The following is a 20,654-nucleotide window of genomic DNA, read 5'->3' on the forward strand; positions in this document are numbered from 1 at the left end:
TTTAACATTCTGGGTAAGAGTGCATATTGCCATAAACAGTTACAGTTTGAATAAATTTATTATCTTCTGTTAAAGGATAAAAGTGGATGAGTAAGAAAATACCTGCTACCACTACTGTGCTTGAGTGGAGCAGGGCTGAGACAGGGGTAGGGCCTCCTGATGCTGAGGGACTACAGTCCTGGGTGGAGGCCAAATTGGGCAGATTTTCCAGCTGCAGCTAGTATCAGTCCTAGTAGGGGTAGATTCGAGTGATTTAGTTGGAGTATTAAGACTTGTTGAAGATCTCATGCATTTGAGTTATCAGAAATCATGCTATTGCTATAACAAATCTGGTAGCTCCAATACGGTTAGATAGAATTGCATGTAGAGCAACTGTACATGCATCTGTTCATCTGTATCATCACCCAATAAGCAGGAAAGATCATTCCAACCCCCTCACATCCAAGGAAAAGCTGTAAAGGTTATTAGCAGTAACAAGAATTAGTATTGCGATGAAAGGAGTAAATATTTGAGGAATCCACTGACATTAGGATCTGAGTATAGGTATCATATTGAGAATTCTATGATGGATCATGTAACAAACAATGCTACTGGTATGAATATTATTGAAAAATAGTCTATTTAGAAGCTGAGTGATAATTTGAGAGTTTGGATAGTGATTCAGTATCAGTTTGAGATAGTCATTCACTCAGGCCAAGAGATTATTATTATTGGGATTATACTACTAATAAAACCATATGAGATAATGGATACTATCGCTCTTATTGGTTGATATTTGTTATAATTGGTATTAACATAAATAATGTAACTCATGTGAAAGGAAAATTTATTACTTTTATTTGTAGTTGCACCAATTTTTTGGTTCCTAAAGACCAGTGGATAACTACTATCCTTTAAAAGTTTGAAAAAGTCATGTTACATGGTATTTTTACCATAAATGCATGCTAGTCATGTGAAGACATTAGATCAAGAATCAGATATTGCTGACAGCAGTTCTTACATACTTTCTTGGTAAATAAGGCTAAATCTCCTGTCTCTAGATTCACAACCTAGTATTTTTTAAAACTACACTTACAGTACAAGGGGCCTAAATCCCCTACTTGGGGAATTAGTGATAAAAGTAGAGAGGTAAAGTATGAAGTGTTAATGAGGGCATTTTCTTGTCTAAAAGATTGTAAGATGTTACTGATGTAACGTGTGTATTTGCCTTGTTATACTATGATTAGTATGTATATGGAGTATAAGGCAGGAATTACTATATTGATTACTATTAGAGTAATTGTAATAGCTGAGCATGAGAAGGATGCTATTACTACAAATAGCCCTCCAATCAGACTAATGGCTGGGGTAGAGGTAAATTTGTCAGACTTGCTAACCATCATCAGGTAGCTATTATTGGGAGGAATGTTTGTAGGCCTCAGGCTAAGGTTATTGTTTGGCTGTGAATTTGTTCATAATGTGAATTTGTTAAGCAGAATCATATGGATGATGTGAAGCCATGGGCAATTATTAGAGTGGTAGCTCCTGTATAACGTCAAGGTGTTTGGATAAGAATAGCTACAATAACAAGTACCAGGTGGCTGATGGAAGAATATGCGATGAGTGATTTTGATCTGTTTGATATAAGCAAATTGAACTGGTTATAATTATAGGAATAATATGAGAAAAGGGTAAACTGTAAAATCTGTTAGTGGATTTAGTGTTGTTACAACTCATAATATGCCATAACCGCCAAGTTTTAGTGATATGGCTGCAAGTACTACGGAACCTGCAATGGGGGCTTCTACACATGCTTTGGGTAATCAAAGATGAAGGCCCTAGAGTGGTATTTTTACCATAAATGCATGCTAGTCATGTGAAGATGTTAGATCAAGAATCAGATATTGCTTGAGTTCAGTACTGAAGTGTTAAGAAATTTAGGGGGCCTGTAACATTTTGGATATAGTGAGCGAGCTCCTACTAAGTGTATAGAATAAAACATATAGGCCTGCATTAGGGTGTTCTGTTTGATTACCTTATCAGATGATGATAAGTGTTAGGACTATTGTTGCCTCAAATAGAATGTAGAGTACAATTAATTCTACAGCAGTAAATGTTATGATTATGGTCACTGCCACAGGTAGGGATTTCTGAAGGCTGTGCCAGCTGAGCTCAGTTCAGGAGGCCTCATTGATAACAGCTCTGCTGTTGACCTCAGTGGCCAAAGGTTCGATCTCTAAATATTAAAGGCACTGGGACATAGTTACTGAGTGGATGGTCTGTTTCTCATCTCTAGATTAATAAACCCATTCCCCAGAGCTAATCTGACCTGGCCTTAGCCCAAACCTGACCCTTGATCCTGACTGCAGACCAGACGGCACACTCCTCCTGTTTGTTGCAGGGACTGGGAGGATGGAGGGAAGGCAGGCCGGGGGAGCACCCAGCTCTCACCAGTGACGTCTCACAGAGGAGCTTGCTCCCCCGCACCAGGTTCCCAATGGTGATGTGGAAGTAGGTGTTGCCGCTGCTCCAGTTGGAGATCTTGGTGAAGGGGTGAGTGGTCAGGATGTCCTAGGGGAGCAGAGAGAATCTGAGGCTGCACATCTGGACCATCTGACCTCACTTCCCTCAGCTCCAGCCCACAGACACCACCCACACAAAGGACCTCAGGCCCTCAGACAAGGCAAGGAGCAAGAGGGTAGAGGCCAGCTGTGCCGTGGAGCTGCTGTGGGAGGCAGGCCAGGCCTTGGCTGGGACCAGCTAGTGGGACAACCAAGGAAACCCAGGAGGTTATCACATGAGTGGGGCTGGAATTGGAGATTTTAAGAGGATGAGGAAACTGAAACTGTAGTCCCAGATGAGATGATCCAGTGGAGTTGAAGGAGGGAGACAGGAAGACACAGCTTTGCGGAACACAGTGTATGCGCTGGGTAGAGAAGCAGCCCAGGGAAGTGCCTGAGAGGGAGACGAGGGAGACCAGGTGAGTGGCCCGTGGGTCCAAGCGGAAGATGCTGGTCATTGCCCCTTTCGCACTCTCCTGTGTCAGTTGGTAGGACCTGCTCAGCCCACACATCTGAGCATCAGTTACCCCAGCACAGCCTGCCACCTGACCAATTGTGGGCAGAGAGCATTCTGGAGGGGGGAAGGGGTTGGTAGTGTCTGATGATGCTGGAAGACCAAGCACTAAAGAGTTGAATGGATTTCATAGTGAGGACTTCGTTAGTAACTCAGAGAGCACTTTTGATGGAGAGATGAGAGGTAAGGAAGTAGACACAGCAAACATGGACAGCCTCTCAAGACATGTGGCCAGGAGGGTAGATGAAGTGAGGATATTGGTAGCTGACAGTGTCTTGAAGTTTGGTTCTGGTGTCCTTCGTTAGAAGTACAGACAGAAAAGCCCCCCTTACCTGCTCTTCCCTGTCACTGCTCACCTTGGTTCTGGGATCAATGAGGCTGACCCCATACTTGTTGATGGCAATTAAGAGGATCTCAGGAAAGTTTGGCTCTGTAGTTTGCTAGTTTAAAAAAAAAAAAAAATCACATGGGGAACCCAGAGCAGGAAATGTTTTGTACATTTGGGGAGAAATAAAGCTGCCCCCAGCTGGGCTTAAGTCTGCCTCTCCTGCCACAACCTCAAGTTTCTGCCTCTTCTGGGTCCTCAGCGCTACCCTGAATCCTTTCATGGGTCTCCAGCAACTGGCAAGAGTTTCATCCCTTCTGTCCTCTTCTCTGGGAGTCCCTGAGGTCTCTCTCTCAGCTCTAAAGTCTCTCATCTTTAAAAGACCTCCTTGAACCCTATACTTGCCTCCAGATGCACCTGCCTACCTCTCTTTCTTGCACAGCTAAGCTGTGTCAAAGGGCCCCCATCCCAGGTGTGTAGTGAGGCCACACTCCTCTCCGTTCTGACCTGTCCCCTCACACCTCATGCCCATCCCCTCGCGCCAGTCTCTTCTCCATTCTCCTGCCTCTGGTCTCATCAACCCTGTTCAAAACCCTCCAGGGCTGGGCACCACCTGCAGGAGGAAACCTACCTGCCTCTCACCACAGTCTGCTCGCCTCACACCTCATGCCCATCCACACTCACCCACTTGCACTTCCTGCCCATGTCTGAGCTCTCACACTTGGGGGTCTTTGCTCAGGCCAGACTGTCTGCCAAGAACACTGCCCCCAGGGTCTCCCTGGAAAACTCAGATGTTGCCTTTCCCAGGAAGCCTTCTCAGCCTTCACAGTGTGGTTGGGCCTCCCAGGCCTGCCACCTCCATGAGGGCTCCCCACTGTCATGCAGCACAGGTCATCCGCTATTACTCTGACCTTTGTCCACATCTGCCTGCCCTGCCAGCCGAGGTGCTGGCTCCTCAGTGTCCTAGACTGAGCCCAGAGCCCGGTACTTAGCTGAGACACCTAGCCGGGACAAAGCTGAGGGTCATTTCCTCCTTTCAGTGCCAGGCAGGTGGCAGGGACCATTGTAGTCTCCCCAGGTCATGGGGAGGAGTCCTGGTAACATGTGGCTCCCCTCCCCCTCTCTGAGAATCACCCACCCACAGCATACCTTCACCTCAAAGAAGGCTGAGCCAAAGGTGGGCCACTTGAAGATGAGCTTCAGGAAGGCCAGCTTGGCCTCCTCCTTGGACTTCCCCGCGTGCTTGTTGAAATAGGCAACGATGGACTGCAGAGGGAGGGTGGGTCAGAGTCCTCTCCCCTGCCAGCCCTGTCCCCCTCTGCACTGTCAGCAGCTCTCAGGAGCCATGGAGGGCCAGGCAGTCTCCCACTAATACCAGTTAATAGACTCCTGACAGTGCTTCCCTCCCCAAAGCAAGCAGGCCAAACAGTATCAAGGAAAACCGGGCCACCTTAGTAACCAGGACCAGACAAATTGCTGCGAAGTGACCAGCTGAATTTACAGGGGTCACAAGAGATACTTCCCTGGGCTACTGTCCAGCATCTGCCCTCTTGACCCTGAGGTGTCCAGAGACCCATTCGGAAGCAGGGGGCGCCTGTTCCCACTGTCTCCCTCTGTGCTCACCCGCTTCCAGTCGTCAGGCGAGACCTGCCGGATGAGGTCCTGGGGCACCAGCTCCCGGAGCAGCTTGGGGATACTGGGGAAGTAGGACTTGTCCTCCTCAAACTTGACCCTATAGATGAGCGCCCCCAGCTGCAGCACCTCTTCCCGAGTGCACTTGTGGTAGCCTCGGAGGTACTTGGGCAACTCCTGCCAGAGACAGAGAAGGTCACAGGAGTGGAGGCACCTGGAGGAAGCAGGCTTCTCCCCTTAAACACCCCCACCATGAGGCTGGGTCCACCTGCTCCCCAAGGCAGGGAGGCACAGGACAGGGAAACAGCCTTATGCTGCACAGATGCAGCACTTTACAGTTTTAAATCAGAGCCGGGGTGAATATCATCTCATTTACCCTCATAACAGTCCAGTGAGGCAAGCAGCTCCATTTCGAAGATGAAGACACTCAGAGGGACCAGCTGGGGCGCCTGAGACTGTTCCATAACTCCAGCACCCCCACCAGGCCAGGCCTTTCTTAGGAAAAAGCCTCTCTGACTGGCCGCCTCCCACTGTGTTTCCTTGAGACCCACAGGCTTCCTCAGCAGCACCAGCCCCTTCCCCACCTTTCAGACCCAGAACCGCAGTTGCTGAAGATGAGCTGACCAAAAGCAAGGATGAAGCCTCTAATGCTGCCCACGGGCTCCTGGAAACTTAACAACCGTCTTATCCACTCTCTGAGGAGTAGGGATCCGAGGACGCCCTGAAGACACGCTGCAGGGCAGGAGCTACCCACCCACCTTGAGGTCCACTCAGCAGGCCTCTGCTCCCACAGTCAGCACTCAAGGCGGCGGCACAAGCACAGCCCAGAGCCCGGGCAGCTCACCTGGTAATAGTGGAAGATGGAGTCGGCCATGGGGTCCTTCCCCGGCACGGTGGCGGTCCACAGCTTCTTCATGAAGAACACTTGGTAGGTCAGCGAGGGCACGACTCCTGCAGCAGAGGGCAGGCGGTCACCCAGAGGATGCCAGCACAGAGGGCTGTCCCGCCCAGCACCAGCCCTAGAGGAAGCCCCAGCCTGGGGCCCCACCCACATGGGCTTCAGGTGTGGCACTCAGCCAGCACCTGCCAGCCCCTGACCTCAGACAATCCCAGGACTCAGCCTCACGTTACCATCCCTGACAGGCCGGGCTTTCTTTATCCAGTCCGTCAGATGTCGTACAAAGTCGAAGAAGAAGTCATTCTCAGGGACGCTGATAACCTAGGGACATGCTCGTTCTAGTCCACTCATTTTAATTTGAGCAACACTGAGTCCTCTGATTTTCCCACCCAAGGCCTCCCCGACAACCCCTTCTCCAGAAAGATTCCTGCTTGCAGCCAGGGTGGGTGTCTGTGGATCAGCCCCATCTTGCCCCAATTTTGCCTGCTGAGTGTCTGGCCAGTGACAGTGACTCCACTCATTCAGCAAAGAGTCACTGACCACTGCCCTAGGACCCTGGGGAAAAAAGGCTGAGATGGGGGCCCGTCCCTGCTTTGGACGTTCTCTGGCATCCATTTCCTGAGCCACCCGCAGACTCTAGGTCCCTCCCGCCCAGGTCCAGGACCTCACTCAATCACTTCGGGTCACAGTGTCCGGTACAGGGTCAGACTAGTGAGGGGTCAGACTAGTGAGGAGACAGACATGAATTCACACAGAACTTTGGGTGAGCAACAAGAGGAAGCGCCTGACCTGTGCAAGGGTCAGGGATGCCCCCAAGGGAAGGGCTTTAAAGCTGGACCTTTGTCCCCCCATATTTATGTCCATGGGAGTCAATGAGGGGTGGAGGCAGGGCCCTGTGCTTCAGAGCCACACCTACCTGGATCTGAGTCCCTGCTGTGTGATCTGGGATAAGTTACTTAACCTTTCTGAGCCCAGGGACTTGTGATCTATTAGTGGGGATAGTCACCCTCTCTCTTCAAGGGCTTTTTCAGAGGTGAGCTGACAGCCTGGCAGCTGAGGGACCAGTCAAATCAAATCTGGAAAGTACATGTGTCGGGGGGCAGGGTGAGGAGCCTACTGTGTCCAGAACACAGAGTGCCATGTGGCTCCCAACAGAGCTGTAGCCAGGCTGTGCAATGGCTCAGAGGAGAGAGATATAGGGACAGCGGCTGCATGGAAGGGGCCACTGCAGGGATGTAGGGAGGAGGCAGAATCAGAGGCCGTGTGCAAGAGTGCCTCTTCCTCTCTCGCCCCATCCTTCCCTTCTGTCTCTCTCCCTACCCACACTGTTCCATAAGCTCCCAGAGGCCCAGCAAATTTCCCAGTAGACAGCCCAACAGCAGGTAGATTAGCAACCAATGACCACCCATGACCCACCTTATCTGCAATTTTGACAAAGAGGCTGAATCCCTCGGAGGACTTGAGGAGCAGCCGGCCAGCGATGTTCTGGCAGAAGTCCTTGGCCTTGGTGCTAGACTCCACCTCGAAGGCCTGGTGCGGAGAGGCAATTGCTTGGCTCTGGCAGGGCCTCTTGCACCCCTAATGGCTGGGCCTCAGATAGAGCCCCGTCCCATTCAAGACACCCTCCTTCTGAGGGGGCTTCCCCAGAGGGCAGCACAATGCTTAGGTATACAAACTACTATGTATAAAATAAACAAGCTACAAGGATATACTGTACAACACAGGGAATATAGCCAATATTTTATAATAACTTCAAATGGAATACAACCTTGAAAAACTGTGATTCATGGGCTCCCCTGGTAGCTCAATGGTAAAGAATCTGCCTGCCAATGCAGAAGGCATGGGTTCAAACCCTGATCCAGGAAGATCCCACATGTCTCAGAGCAACAAAGCCTGTGAGCCACAGCTAGTGAGCCTGCGCTCTAGAGCCCAGGAACCACAAATGCCGAAGGCTGTGTCCCGAGAGCCTGTGCTCCGCACCAAGAGAAGCCACCACAGTGAGAATACTCCGCGCCGCAACAAGGAGCAACCCCCGCTCGCCGCAACTAGAGACAAGTCTGCGCAGCAACCAAGACCGAGCACAGCCAAAATAATAAAATCATCTTTAAAATGGTGAATCACTGTGTTGTACAGCTGACACTCATAATATTGTACATGAACTGTACTTCCATTAAAAATAAATTTTAAAAACAAGTAAGAGCACCTTCTGTCTGGATCTTCCCAGATAGTGCCCAACCCCCCAGGCAGTTCCAAGCCTTGGCCTCCAGGGTCCTGAGTGTGGCTGTACAAGCATGAGTGTCAGTGGAGGCCAAGGAAGCGCAGAAGAGATGGGGGCTGGGCGGGGGCAGGCGGTGGAAGAAGAGAGACTGAAGGAGGGAGAAAACAAACTCCAGAAAGGTGAGCGTCAAGAGGGAGGAAGCCGCCCAGACGGGCTGAGAGGGATAGGTGAGTCCGGGGAGGTTTAGAAGGAGGAGGGCAGTTTGGGGGTCAGGGAGGATGTTCCATGTAACCTTTCACCGGGGACAGGAGAGGATTTTAGCAAGATTTTCTGTCCTTGTGTCTAGGATCCTATAATAGTATTTCTGAGTCTCTAGTCTCTAGACAAGTTTTTAAGCTGCTTTTCAAACCAAAAGTTTCAATGTTGGCCTTGTTTATCTGAATGAGATGCTGTGCTGGGATGGGGAAGGGGGTACAGATCAGAAGTCAGCCTGACCAAATGGGTGTGACGAGAAGACAAATAAGACCTCTGCCCAGGGGACCAAGGTAGAGGGGACTCACAAGTCAAGTGAAAAGGAGGGAAGGGGTCTGCAGGAGAGTGGACTTAGGATAACAGGGGAGGTCTGGGGCTGTGGAGCAGGCAGGCCTGTGCCCAGGAACAGAATGGGCACCGGGGAGGTGACATCAACACAGCTCAACTCGGAGGGAGAAAGACAGAGCTCAACTCGGAGGGAGAAAGCACGTTTCTGCAAGACAAGGGAGGGATGACCTTGTCAAGGAAGCTGATCCAGTTGGTGGGAGGCTAGACCAGGAACCCAAAGGCTCCTGACCCAAGGAGTCTATGGCCCCAACTCCACTGAAGGCCACGAGAATGGGGGTAAAGATAGGGGTGGTAGGGGAGAGGCATCAGGGCCGCCCCATGTCCCCAAGGGAGCCAGGTCCTTCAGGGGCCCCCACAGACGACGAAGCCAGAGCCCCTTACCTCGTCAGTGTCGTCAGGAAAGTAGACCTTGTGGAAAATCTGGGTGGTTTTGTGCTGGATGGCTTCCACCTCCACCAGGTGCGGGGGGTACTTCCGGGACCCATTTCTGAAAACCAGGTCAGGGGGGAGGGGCCAAGTCAGGAGGCAGCCGTGGGAAGCAGAGAACAGAGGGAACTTCGGAGTCAGGCAAACCCCAGTCCTAATCACTGTCCACCACTTCCTACCAGGCGACAGTCACAAACTCAAGCCTTTTGTTCCTCATCTGTAAAACGAAATGATAATGGTGCCCACCAATAGGGATGCAGAGGGGACCGAACGAAGCAAAGGGTGCAAGTGAGCTTCGCAGAGTATGCAGTGCAACCCAGGTGTCTGCCTCCCCAACAGACTTGACAGAAAACAGCTTTCTGAGCAACCAGACTCTCAAGCTGTCCAGAGTGGTACTAGGCACTGCAACCTTTGTCTACAGGGCACTGGGAGACCCCAAAGATGAGTCCCAACCACTGATGGTGAGGTCATGACCTCAGCATCACCAAGGGACTCGTCTCCCTAGCCCATGTGGCCAGAAGCACATCCCAGTGCCCATACTGCCTGCTGCCCCCTGTCCCTTGCAGACGGCCGTACCTCAGGGCTTTCTGGAGTCGCTGCAGGCAGTCGATGGCGAGTGGGCAGTGCTTGCGGGACTGCAGGAAGCGCTGCACGTGGGGCAGGAGGATGTTGCTGGGTGGGAAGAGCCCTGTGCACAACCAGAGCAGCTCCCAGCCCCGCTCCTCACTGTACCTGCGGGAAGAGGCTTGGTGTCCAGCAGGGCTCCTCACCAGGGGAGCACATGCCTGCCCTCACCCCCACCCCTCTCTGAGACCAACATGGACCCACCCACTCGACAAATCCAAATAGTGCTACTCAAAGTGGGGTCGACCAACCTACCCCAGGCCACACACTTCCTTGTCACTCGGAGGTAAAGTGCTTGTACCAAAATGAAAATCAGTATGTAACCAAGCACTCTGGTTCAGTTAATTTTTTGTTTTTGGTTTTTTTTTTTTAAGCAAGACTTTCCTATGAAGGAAGCAGTATGTGGTTTATTCTAGCAGGAGCTTTTTAACTCATCTGTTACTTGAAGCAGGAGGCAGAGGTTCGATCCCTGGGTCAGGAAGGTCCCCTGAAGGAGGAAAATGGCAACCCACTCCAGTATTCTTGCCTGGAGAATTCCATGGACAGAGGAGCCTGGCGGGCTATGGTTCAGGGGGTTGCAAAGTCAGACACAACTGAGCAGCTGAGCACAATGAGCATGATTACTTGAGTAGCACTGAGTTAGACCAGCCCCAGAGGTCCCTCAGGCACTCCTCTGAGCTCCTTGGGCTTGGAAAGAGGGAAGCTTGGAGGGCTTCCAGAAGGAGGTGGCATCTGATCCAGGCTTTGAAGGATGAGACAAATTCTAATATGCAGAGGATATGAAAGGTTTTCTTGGCTGTGGTATGTACAAAAGTTTAGCTGTGTGAAAAGATCTGACTTGTGGTCCAGTGGTGGATTTGTGTAAGAGATGGAGAGAGTGACAAGGCTGGGGACGGAGTTGGAGGCCTAGGAGTAAGGGGAGAGGGTGGGGCTTGCCTCTGGCTCTGAGATGAGCATGTGCATGACTCCCCCTCCTGCCACGGTCTGGGCCATCAGGGAGGAGGTGACACCCTCCGGGGTCCAACACCCCCAGCTCATGAGAATTTATAGCCGGAGCTTCTAACAGACAGCCTGCTCAGCCTGAGTGAGAGATGGGACAACTGCTCAGGAGAGGCACCCGCAGGCAGACAGTGGCACCTGGGCTGGAGACAGGTGTCCAGAGGAGGGCGTCCAGGCAGTGGGCAGCAGGAAATGAGGAGCAGCTGGGGCTGTTCAACTTGTAGGAGGATAGACTCCGAGGGCATAGCCACCACCTTTGGTTCTTGACCCTCCTCCATGGATCTTGAGGGAGAGCCCCAAGGCCACCTTCCTGATCCAAGTGAAGGACGATGGCTCCCAGGCAGAGCTGCTGCTGCCTCGGCAGGGAGTGAGCTCTCTGTCTTACCTTCAGCTGTTAGCCCCAGGGGTGGGGGCCTGCCCCTCACCCTCCCACCACCCCGGCTAACCTGATGTGGTTGTCAGTCAGCTGCTTCAGGATCTGCACATACACCTCGTCCTTGAGGGGCTCAGCCTTCAGGGCTCCCTCGAAGATCTGGTCGGTGAGCTCATTGACGGAGCGCATCCTCTTGGACGGGTAGTCTCCCATGTACTTGAGCACAGGTGGGGAGCCGTCAAGGAAGGCCGTGGCCAATCAGGGAGCACTGGCCCGGGAGGCAGGCGGCCACTCTCTCCAACAGGGTCTGCCCCTCCCTGACCCTGTGGCCCTGGCCTCAGGCTGCTCACCCAGGAGATGGGCATAGTGTGCCAACACTGCTCTGCATGCCCGCTGCCCACCCTCTTTCCCCAGCTCCTCTGGCCACCCTGCTCCAGGCCCCAGCCTCACAACAAGAATCCTTAGAGCAACCAGAACCAACTTTCCAAATCCCAGATCCAACTGTACCACTCCCCTTGGCTGCAGGATACAATCCGAGCTTCTTAACAGGCCTATGGAACCTTTCATCCATCGGCCCAGGCCTTTGAATTCCCTTCTTGAACTCTGCGCTCTAGCTGTGCTGAATTCAGGGCCTTTATGCATGCTTCTCCCTCTGTCAGGAACCTTCTTCACCCATCTCCCCTTGGACGGGCCCGGGTGGGTCTCCAGCCTAGATGTCATTTCCTCCAGGAAGCCCTCCCGGCTCTCCAAGGCCAGGTCAGGCCACTGTGCTGTCGGGCCCCATCACAGCACTGACCCTGACCGGCATGTCTCCCCTCTCAATCATGGGCACCATGAGGCCAGAGTCTGCTCACCCCTGTGTCTCCATGCCTGGCCCAGCACACGGCACAGTTTAAATCTGTCAACCAAATGACAGGATGTGAGGAGACAGTGAACAGGGCACCCCCCGGCACCCTGGTAAGGGAGTCACCCCAGGCCCCAACAGGGCTCCTCAGAAGGAAGAAGGTGACAAAAACTCAAGAGGCCCAGCCTGGTCCCACCTTCCTCTGGGGGACCCCTCCCCGTGGCCCCTGCCTGCCCTCCATGTCAGCCCCCACCCACTGTAGGTGCGGATATCAATGAAGGCCATGCAGGCTTCCTGCGAGAGCTCCTCGCTGCCCAGGATCTTCTTGAGCAGGGCCTGCTTGAGCGGCTCCCGCGTGTGGCTCCACAGCCTGTCCTTGCCGCGGGCCTTGGACACCATGACGCGGCTCAATGTGTGCTTGGGTGGGGGCCTGAGGAGCACAGACAGTCGGCACTGACGGCCAGGTTATAACTCCAGCCCCATCCCGCCCCGTGCAGGAGGCTGAGCATAGGGAACCGGCCCTGCGCTTCCCTGCTGTCCCCTGTGACCTGGGATGAGTCACCAGCTCTGCCCCAGCCTTACCTTCTCAGCTGACAAATGGAGACACTAAGGCTGACCCCAGCCAGCCCTGCCTGCCTCCCCAGCCTGCTCACCCTGGCTTCTCTCTGCTCCCTCTGCTCAGGCCATGGCATGCACTGCCCGTGGCACTCCTCCACCTGGCAGCCCAGACAACACTTCCCCCAGGAAGCCTCCTCTCCATCTCCACCCCTACCCAGCATCTCCATCACAACACCAGGCACTCAAGACAATAGCTGCCTGGTTTCACGCCTGCCTCCCCACCAGGACCGTGAGTCCATGAGGCAAGAACAGGCTCGCATCCTGAGTGCCCAGGACTCTACCTAGGGCGGCACAGTCACAAGATCTTAAAGGAAGGAAGGATAAGATGACATGACATGAGAAGGGTCACCTCGATAGACTGAAGCTGCCCTCTGGCTCCCTCTGACCCGGGCCCTTCTCAGAGATGGGGGCTCCACAAAGTGACCCCACTACGCAGGCCAGAGTGTAGCAGAAGCCTGTAGTTCCTCGCCTGTCTCCCTTTCCCCATCACCTGAAGTAGTCGTAGGAAAACTCCTCCAGCGTGTAGGGCTTGGCGCGCACCTCGGGCTCTGCCGTTCGCAGCTGCAGGAGTCGGATAACGTCCTGCCTCTGGTCGGGGGTCATGGTGACCAGGGCCTAGAGACCAAGAAACAGGAGCTGAAGTCAGCTCTCCAGCTAGGGGCCCTGGATCAACATGGTAAAGCCCAGAGCCTTCTTGACTGGGGCTGGGGTAGGCTGCCTTCATGGGGGTGGGCCCTGGGCCTGTCTGACCCAGGAGTTCCTTTCCTTCTGGGGAACCTATGACATTACCACTGCTTCCATCATGCTGGGCTTAAGAACCTTCCCTCAGTGCCCTGTCTGAACGAGGTGGGGTCATCAGAAAACCTAGACAAGGCAGGGGACACCGTGAGAGAAGTGGCTCAGGAACCGCCTGGAAAGCTGGGTTCCAAGTCTTCAGTGTTGGCTGGGGGGATGGGAGGGGGGATTCCAGAGGAGCCAGGGCCTGCCTTCCCAGCTCTGACCTCACTGCCTTTTTAGACAGTGCAAGCCCCATCCCCTTCCTTCCATCCCCTAGGCTACTCTCCTCTGATCCCCCAGCCAGGGCTGGTCCTCATCTGAAGCAGTTTCTAGGCTCTTCTCCACCTGGTACCAGTTTAATAGTTGCCCCAACTTTTAAGTTTGTGGTCCCATGAGACCCCTGGATCATCTTCACAGAAGCTGCACAGCATGAATCTACAGTAATCCCCCACTCTTATTTTATGATGTGGGAATAAGACAAGGAGGGACCAGAGGAGCCTCCCATCCGTCTACCACCCCCAGCCAGGCCACATACCACGATCTCCCTCGGTGGCATAGTGACAGTAGGCATGACATAAACGCAGTCAGTGGGGAAGTCCCCACGCTGCTTGGTCCTCTCGTTGATGCCGCTGGCCCAGCCCGAGTTCATCACCTGTTCGCCCGTGTCGTGGTCCAGGATGAGGAGGTCCCCCTTGGCGAAGCTGAGGAAGCCGGACTCCTCGCCAGCTGGAAGGCAGAGGTGGGCGGGGCCACACGGGTGTCGGGGGAGGGGCAGAGAGGTCAGAGGTGGGTTGAAACACCTTTATTTGGGTTGATGATCTATAAGCCACTCCTCCCCACTGGAACAACCCCCCACACAGACACAGTCATTGGTCGAAAGCCTTCCGTGGCTCCTCACTGTCCTAAAAGAAATTCCTCGACAGGCTCACAAGGCCTATTGCTAGCGACTGTCTTCCTGACTTCCTCTGGCTCCGCCTTCTTGCCCCTTCCACCTTCCCTCCCCATTTCAGCCAAACCGATCTATCTGCATTTCCCAGCCTCCAACCAGTGCTCTCCAGCCTCTGCTCTGTGATCCTCTCTGCCCCAAACATTCTGCTCACACAAACGTCCTTCCTGAACCCCAGGCTGCATGGGGGCCACCCCCCTACCCAGGTTCCCATAGCCTCTGAGCTTCCCGGGTCACTGCTCTGATACAGGGACTGTCACGGTCTGCTCCCACCCTCTCCCCGCGATGGCAGGGCTGGGGTTCTTCTCTTTCTCGAGCTCTGCCCAGGACCTCAAAGGCCTATGGACCAGGGATACACGGTTTATAGTTGCTAATGCTGTCATCACTTGAAGATGGTATTTGGGGAACGGTGAGGAGGAACCCCTTATCTCATGTGGAGAAGGTGGCAGGTGATACGTATTTAGGATCAGGGGGAGGAAGGTTTCCCACAGGGCACAGATCAAAGACACAGAGGTGAGCTGTTGGTCCATTTGGCACAGCAGGTGTCTGGGGAAGGCAGAGTAACAGGCACTCGAGATCTTGAACATCAGGCCAAGGCCAGGGCACGTGATCTACCTAACACCCTGACCCAGGAACCGGCAGCTGGTGCCAGGAGCCACTCACCGGGGTTGGGGTTGTCCTGCAGGGCCACCACATACTTAGACCTCTTGCGGAGCCCCTCCAGGAAGGTGACCACCAGGTCACGGATGTCCTCAGCATTGCTGGAGGTGAAGGTGTACTCATCCCCCTTGATGGTGGCCAGCGTGAAGCTGGGAGCCGCCAGCTTCGCTCCCCTGCAGGACCAACACGGAGAACAGGGCCCCGTCGGGGTCAGTCCGGCACAGCCCAGGTCAGAGCAGCCCAGTGAGAGCAAGACACGGCACTCCCTAAAGGAGACCAAGGCCAGCCCAGTCAGGAGTGGCCCGGCCAGAGAGAGGCTGGCCCAGCCAGGGTGACAAAGGGCCCCGGGAGCCACAGCTCAGCCTGAGTCAGCCACAGCTGGGCCAGAGTCATGCATGGTCTGGGGAGGCCTGTCTGGGGAGCTCACTTCCCTTTTGTTGTCTAATTCCTACTCACCCTTTAGGGCTCAGCCTAGATACCATTTCCTCCAGGAAGCCCTCCCACAGACCTCAGCACACTGGTCCCTACTTGAAAAATGGCTTATTTGATGTCCATCTCCCCTCTCAACTGTAGCTACAAGAGAACAAGGATTATCTTGGCAACACTGCATCCCAGGTGCTCAGTCAGAGTTGGACATGACCCAACTCTGGCCCACATTGGACACAGCTTGGAGACACTCCTACAAGCCCTGGATGAGGGTGAGGCACTGCATGCACGAGCCCATTGCAGGACCCACTCCCAACGCTGCTCCCATACGCACTGTGCTTCTCTGTTTACAAAGACTCCCATCAACTGTGGCATTTATTCCTCACCACTATTACTCTGTTATTGCAGGAAAGTTAAGACCTCCATTTGAGAGATGAGGACATGGAGGTGAAGCCCACTCAGGCCCCCGGATGTCAGGCCAGCTCTTTTTGCACATGCTCGACTGTCCCTGACTGTTCTAACCACCCAAGTCCATCTCAGCACAACGAGGAATGTGCCATAAAGACCCACCCCCCACCCTATTGGGAGGAAGGTGCCGGGGGTCTGCAGGGCACAGCACATGCTCTCAATCACGTGCGAGCAGGACAGGCCACTGCCTGTCTCTGCATCTTGGTAATGTCCTCTGTGAGGCAGGGGCTTCCCTGCAAGGCCCCCATGACCTGCAGGAAAGACCTCGGGGCCCTCTCCTCCCCGCTCTGTCTGACTGTGTCTCCATCTGCCTGCTTCACTTCAGAAAGTGTTGAATCAGGACCCTGCGTTTGAGTCCCACCCCTGCCACTGGCCTTTGTGCGACTCCAGACAAGTCCCCGCCCTGCACTAAAGCGGGGTGTGAGGGGCTAGACTGACCTACTGCTGGACACAGCCATGATCTCGGGGAAGGACAGCTCCAGAAGCACCTGCTCCTGCTCATCCACGAAGTAGACACCTGTCCAGTTGACCGCCACAATGACGTCGTTCTTGGGGAGGTTGGGGCCTGGGGCAGAGACAGGGGCACTGAGAGGGCGCCAGCCCAGTCCCAGGCCCAGCCCTTCCCAATCCTCATAACCACCATGGAAATGGCCAGCGTGGGGTATACTGATGTCCATTTTACAGATGGGGAAACTGAGACTTAGAGAACACGACTTCCCCACAAGCCAAAACCCCAGGTGTGGTGGGAAGAGAGTGCTGGATTAAGGAACTGGGTTTGCACACTGTCCCTACCACGGGTCTGTGTGACTTGGGACAGGGCCCTGAGAGCAGTGTGGTAGGATATGGAGGAGGGAGGGTCACACTAACTGAGCCCCAAGGGTTCCCTCCAACCTGATATTTGTGGTTCTGCAAAGCCAGCGCCAGCACAGGGCCTGGTATGGAGCAGGTGCCTGATGCTGACGCCCAAGGATGACTAAGCAAATGGCCCATGTGGGTTTGTGACAGCTGCATCCACTCTCAACTTCACGGGGTCGGCCACCCTATTCTGTACACAATAGGTGTTTTAATGATCACAGTACTCAGTTGTTCCACCCAGTGTGTGGCTGAGCACCTACTAAGTGCCACAGAGCCCTACTGGACTGCAGAGAGGGAGGACCCACTCAGCACACAGACCTGGGGACCAAGTGGCCACACGAGCAGAAGGCTGGCTGACTGGGGAGTCTGGCCCCAGCCACTCCCCTCCCCTGGCTGTGAGCTGGAGCCCTCGAGGGAGGGAAGGGAGGCAGGAGAGCTGGGGTTACCTGAGAACTTGTAGGCTTCATAAAACCTGGAGAAGAGCAAGGGCCACTTGAAGCGGGCATAGTTGACCACATCCTCTTTGACCTTCTGAGCATCAGTTCTCCTCTGGGCATAAATCCCCTGGAGGCGCACAGACAAGGACAGGGGAAAAAAGACATGGCACAAACTCTGTCCCTGTCCCCAAAGCCGGAAGTGGGCCCTGGACCACTATGTCCTTGTATGCACCACGGCCTCACCTCACCCCACCAGCCCACAGCGACCCCATCACTCTGTCTTCCTCCAATTCCACCAAGAGCAGTGAGCCCTTGAGACACAAGGGCAGCGGGCAGGAGAGGTGTTTGGGGAACAAGAACATGAGTGGCTAAGGGTGGGGGAGTGGTGCCAGACATGACCAAGAAGAGGGAGTGGGAAACGGGTGGGCAGGAGCCAGGTCATACGAAACTGTGGGTGAGGCCACCCAACACTGTGAGGCTGGGCATTTAGTGGAAACTGACAGGTGAACCTGAGAGTTAGGAAGACAGCAGCGTGGAGAATGGTTGGAGCCTGAAGGGGGCAAGCAGGTGGGGGACAATCCAACACTTCCGCAAGAAATGAATGCACCAATGTTTCATTGTCTGAAAATATCCTGCTGCATTTTAACAAGAACTTGGTGGGACTGAAGTAGGACTGAACTGATCAGAATGAACTTATGGTTTTTATCACCTACAAATACAAGCATGGATAAAGACACGTGTGTGTCAACACCTAAGCGGTTGCATTTCCATGCACTAAGAGGGCCCAGAAGTGGTGCCATCCCAGGATGGCAGGACTTCCCAGGTGGTCCAGCGGTTAAGAATACACCTTGCAATGCAGGGGATGTAGGTTCGATCCCTAGTCAGGAAACTAAGATCCCACATGCCGCTGAGCAACTAACCCTACGAGCCACGACTGCTGAGCCTGTGTGCTTTGGAGCCCGTGCACCACAACCAGAGAGTCCATGCGCTGCAAGGCAAGACCCACATGACGTAACCAAGATCCCGCACGCTGCAACTAAGACCTGATGCAACCAAATAAGAAAAAAGAAAAGAAAAACCAGGAGTTGTGAGTATTCAGGAACAAGGGGCTCAGTGCCTCAAATCTGAGCTAATCTCCAGTAGCTCAGAAAAAATAACGGGTATGTGTGCTGGGAAAGTCACAGCAGAAGTGGGACAGTGTTAACAAGTGGTGAATCTGGGTGACGTGTATTCTGTACACAGCAGGTCTGTTTTTTTTTAACCTGCAACTTTCTCATAAGCTTGAAATTATCTCAAAATAAAATATGTTTGCCCCTCTGACCCTAATAATCACACTAATTCACATCTATCCACCATACCAGGGGTCTGGCCCAGGGCTCTGGACCACGCAAGCCAGGGCACCACCATCCAGCAGAGACCCAGTGAGCTCAGTCATGGGCTCTGGGAGGGCAGAGAGCACACCTGTTTTGCCCACAGCTGAGTCTCCAGGGTCTGCTGCGGTGCCCAACATATGACAAGCACCCCAAACGAAAGGAATTCATGAACAGTGGCACCCAACCCAGAACAGGCCACGTGTCACATGCACCTTGGTGGTGGACACTGAGGACCCAGGGAAGCAGAAGAGCCGAGGTGGGGATGGAGGCTGGAGCTGCTGGGGTCTTCAGCAGCTGACCAAGAGTGAGGGGTGAGGGAGAGGAGGTTGCCAGTGTCAGAGAGAGCGGCAGAGAGGGGAAGAGAACATGCATCTCTTCTGGGAGCGCTGAGGACAGGAAGGTCCTTGGGGGTGAGCCAAGCCTAGAAGCAGAGGGGGTGCCGGGAGCATTCAGGTACAGATGATACACGTGGAGACCTGTGGGCAGCTCACCAGGGAAGGCAGAGCTCAGGGGGAGATACATGGAGCTCCCGGGTTAGGAAAGAGGCCGCATGGGGAAGGGGATGAGACACATTGATCTTGGAGCCTTGACAGCTTGTGTGCAAAGATGATTCTGGTCTTCTACAACCAGGGCCTGGAGATTGGGGGGTGGCCTATGGGTCCCCTCCAGCAGCCAGAGTCCCCCCACCCCACCAGGCCCCCCCTGCCCTACTTGGGGTGGGTCTGTTAGTTTAGAACAGAGCTACTCAGGGCTGGTTATGGGCCTGGGGCCTCAAATAAGAGGCAGAGGAAGGCCTGTACCTCAAATTCCCCAGGCAGGAAGTTGGGCCAGAGCTCTTCCGGGGAGAAAGGAGGTACACCTCCTAGAAGCTTCTCTAATGTGCAACCACCCTCCTGACCCACAGGGCCAGTAAGAGCACAGGACTGGATTTCATCCATCTGTGTCCCTCATGTCCAGCCCAGAGTAGAGGGCACAAAACACCAGTGAACCAATGTGCACAGTGGAGAAAGGCCACTGGGAGCCAGGAAGTCAAGGTGCCGTCTTGTCCCCCCAGTCCCATGGACAGACAGATGTCGGGTAAGAGCTGTGACCCCTTTGATTTCTCAGGTCCCTACCCCTCATCCAGGTCACCATAAAGCCCTCCCTTTGAAACCCCAGCCCTCTGACCTTCTTGTGGGCCGCGATGGCCAGCTGGGCCCACTTCTCCAGCGTTCTCAGGGGTGTGATCTCGCGGTCAGGGATGTAGGTGGGCACAAGGTTCAGCAGGCGCTCCAGGATCATCTCAGAGCCATAGTCCACGAAGTACTGCTGGGAGGCCAGTTCAGCCAGGTCATCCTCCTAGGGAGGCGGAGAGCTCATCAAAACAAGCTCTGGGAAGCTGTTCCAGGCCACCAAGCCTCCTGTACTTTCAGACCCAGCCTTGGGGACTCTGTGCTCTGCCTGACTCACCAGGAGCTCCCGTCTGCTTGCTGGAACCATGAGCAGCCCAAGCGCAGGGTCCCCCTTGCCTGCTCCTGGATCCCCCTCTCAGCACCAGCACAGAGCTGGACTATGCCCAGGGGCACATGAGCTGACCCAGAGGGACCAGCCAGCCCATCGGTACTGGGTCAGCCACTACATTCTCAGCCTGGTGAGAAGGGCCTGCCCTGGAGAATAGGAGGCCTGGGTATGAGACTGTCAGAAGTAGGTGGATGTATCACCGTGACTACCTCCATCACCACCATGACACTACCTGGGGATAGTCAAGGTACTGAGCAACCACTGGGCTATACAGCAGAGGCTGTGGAGTGCCAGGTGGGCACTAAGCATTTGCCCCTTTTCTGCCTAAGTCTGGTGCATGGCAGCCCCAGAGATGCCTGCCTGGGGCTCCCTTGGACTCTGGAAGCAGGAGCGATAGAGAAAGACTCTTGGGCACCTTGAAGACAGTAGTTTTCCAACCAGCTTAAAGTATTTCAAAATTTTAGCAACTGATATGGCTATACTAATAAATTCTACTTGAATATCAGTTCACCATGGAGAAGGAAATGGCAACCCACTCCAGTACCTTTGCCCGGAAAATCCCATGGATGGAGGAGCCAGTAGGCTACAGTCCATGAGGTCG

At 54.0% G+C, this 20,654-nt stretch overlaps 1 protein-coding gene across 1 annotated transcript in view; it reads right to left on the reverse strand.

The window, feature by feature from the left end:
• Positions 1-20,654, reverse strand: part of MYO7A (myosin VIIA) — a 104,379-nt gene that overhangs the window by 3,819 nt on the left and 79,906 nt on the right. Inside the window, exons 33-49 of the mRNA XM_018059307.1 lie at positions 19,721-19,891; positions 17,190-17,307; positions 16,327-16,453; positions 14,998-15,167; positions 13,924-14,114; positions 13,102-13,226; positions 12,266-12,423; positions 11,223-11,376; positions 9,730-9,885; positions 9,109-9,214; positions 7,326-7,439; positions 6,143-6,230; positions 5,856-5,962; positions 5,003-5,188; positions 4,529-4,645; positions 3,411-3,494; positions 2,431-2,550 (exon numbers count right to left, since the gene is read on the reverse strand). Coding sequence (XP_017914796.1) covers positions 2,431-2,550; positions 3,411-3,494; positions 4,529-4,645; positions 5,003-5,188; positions 5,856-5,962; positions 6,143-6,230; positions 7,326-7,439; positions 9,109-9,214; positions 9,730-9,885; positions 11,223-11,376; positions 12,266-12,423; positions 13,102-13,226; positions 13,924-14,114; positions 14,998-15,167; positions 16,327-16,453; positions 17,190-17,307; positions 19,721-19,891 — 2,292 coding nt within the window. The remainder of the gene's footprint in view (positions 1-2,430; positions 2,551-3,410; positions 3,495-4,528; positions 4,646-5,002; positions 5,189-5,855; positions 5,963-6,142; positions 6,231-7,325; positions 7,440-9,108; positions 9,215-9,729; positions 9,886-11,222; positions 11,377-12,265; positions 12,424-13,101; positions 13,227-13,923; positions 14,115-14,997; positions 15,168-16,326; positions 16,454-17,189; positions 17,308-19,720; positions 19,892-20,654) is intronic.

This window comes from Capra hircus, chromosome 15 (genome assembly GCF_001704415.2).
Source record: "Capra hircus breed San Clemente chromosome 15, ASM170441v1, whole genome shotgun sequence".
Taxonomy (NCBI): Eukaryota; Metazoa; Chordata; class Mammalia; order Artiodactyla; family Bovidae; genus Capra; species Capra hircus.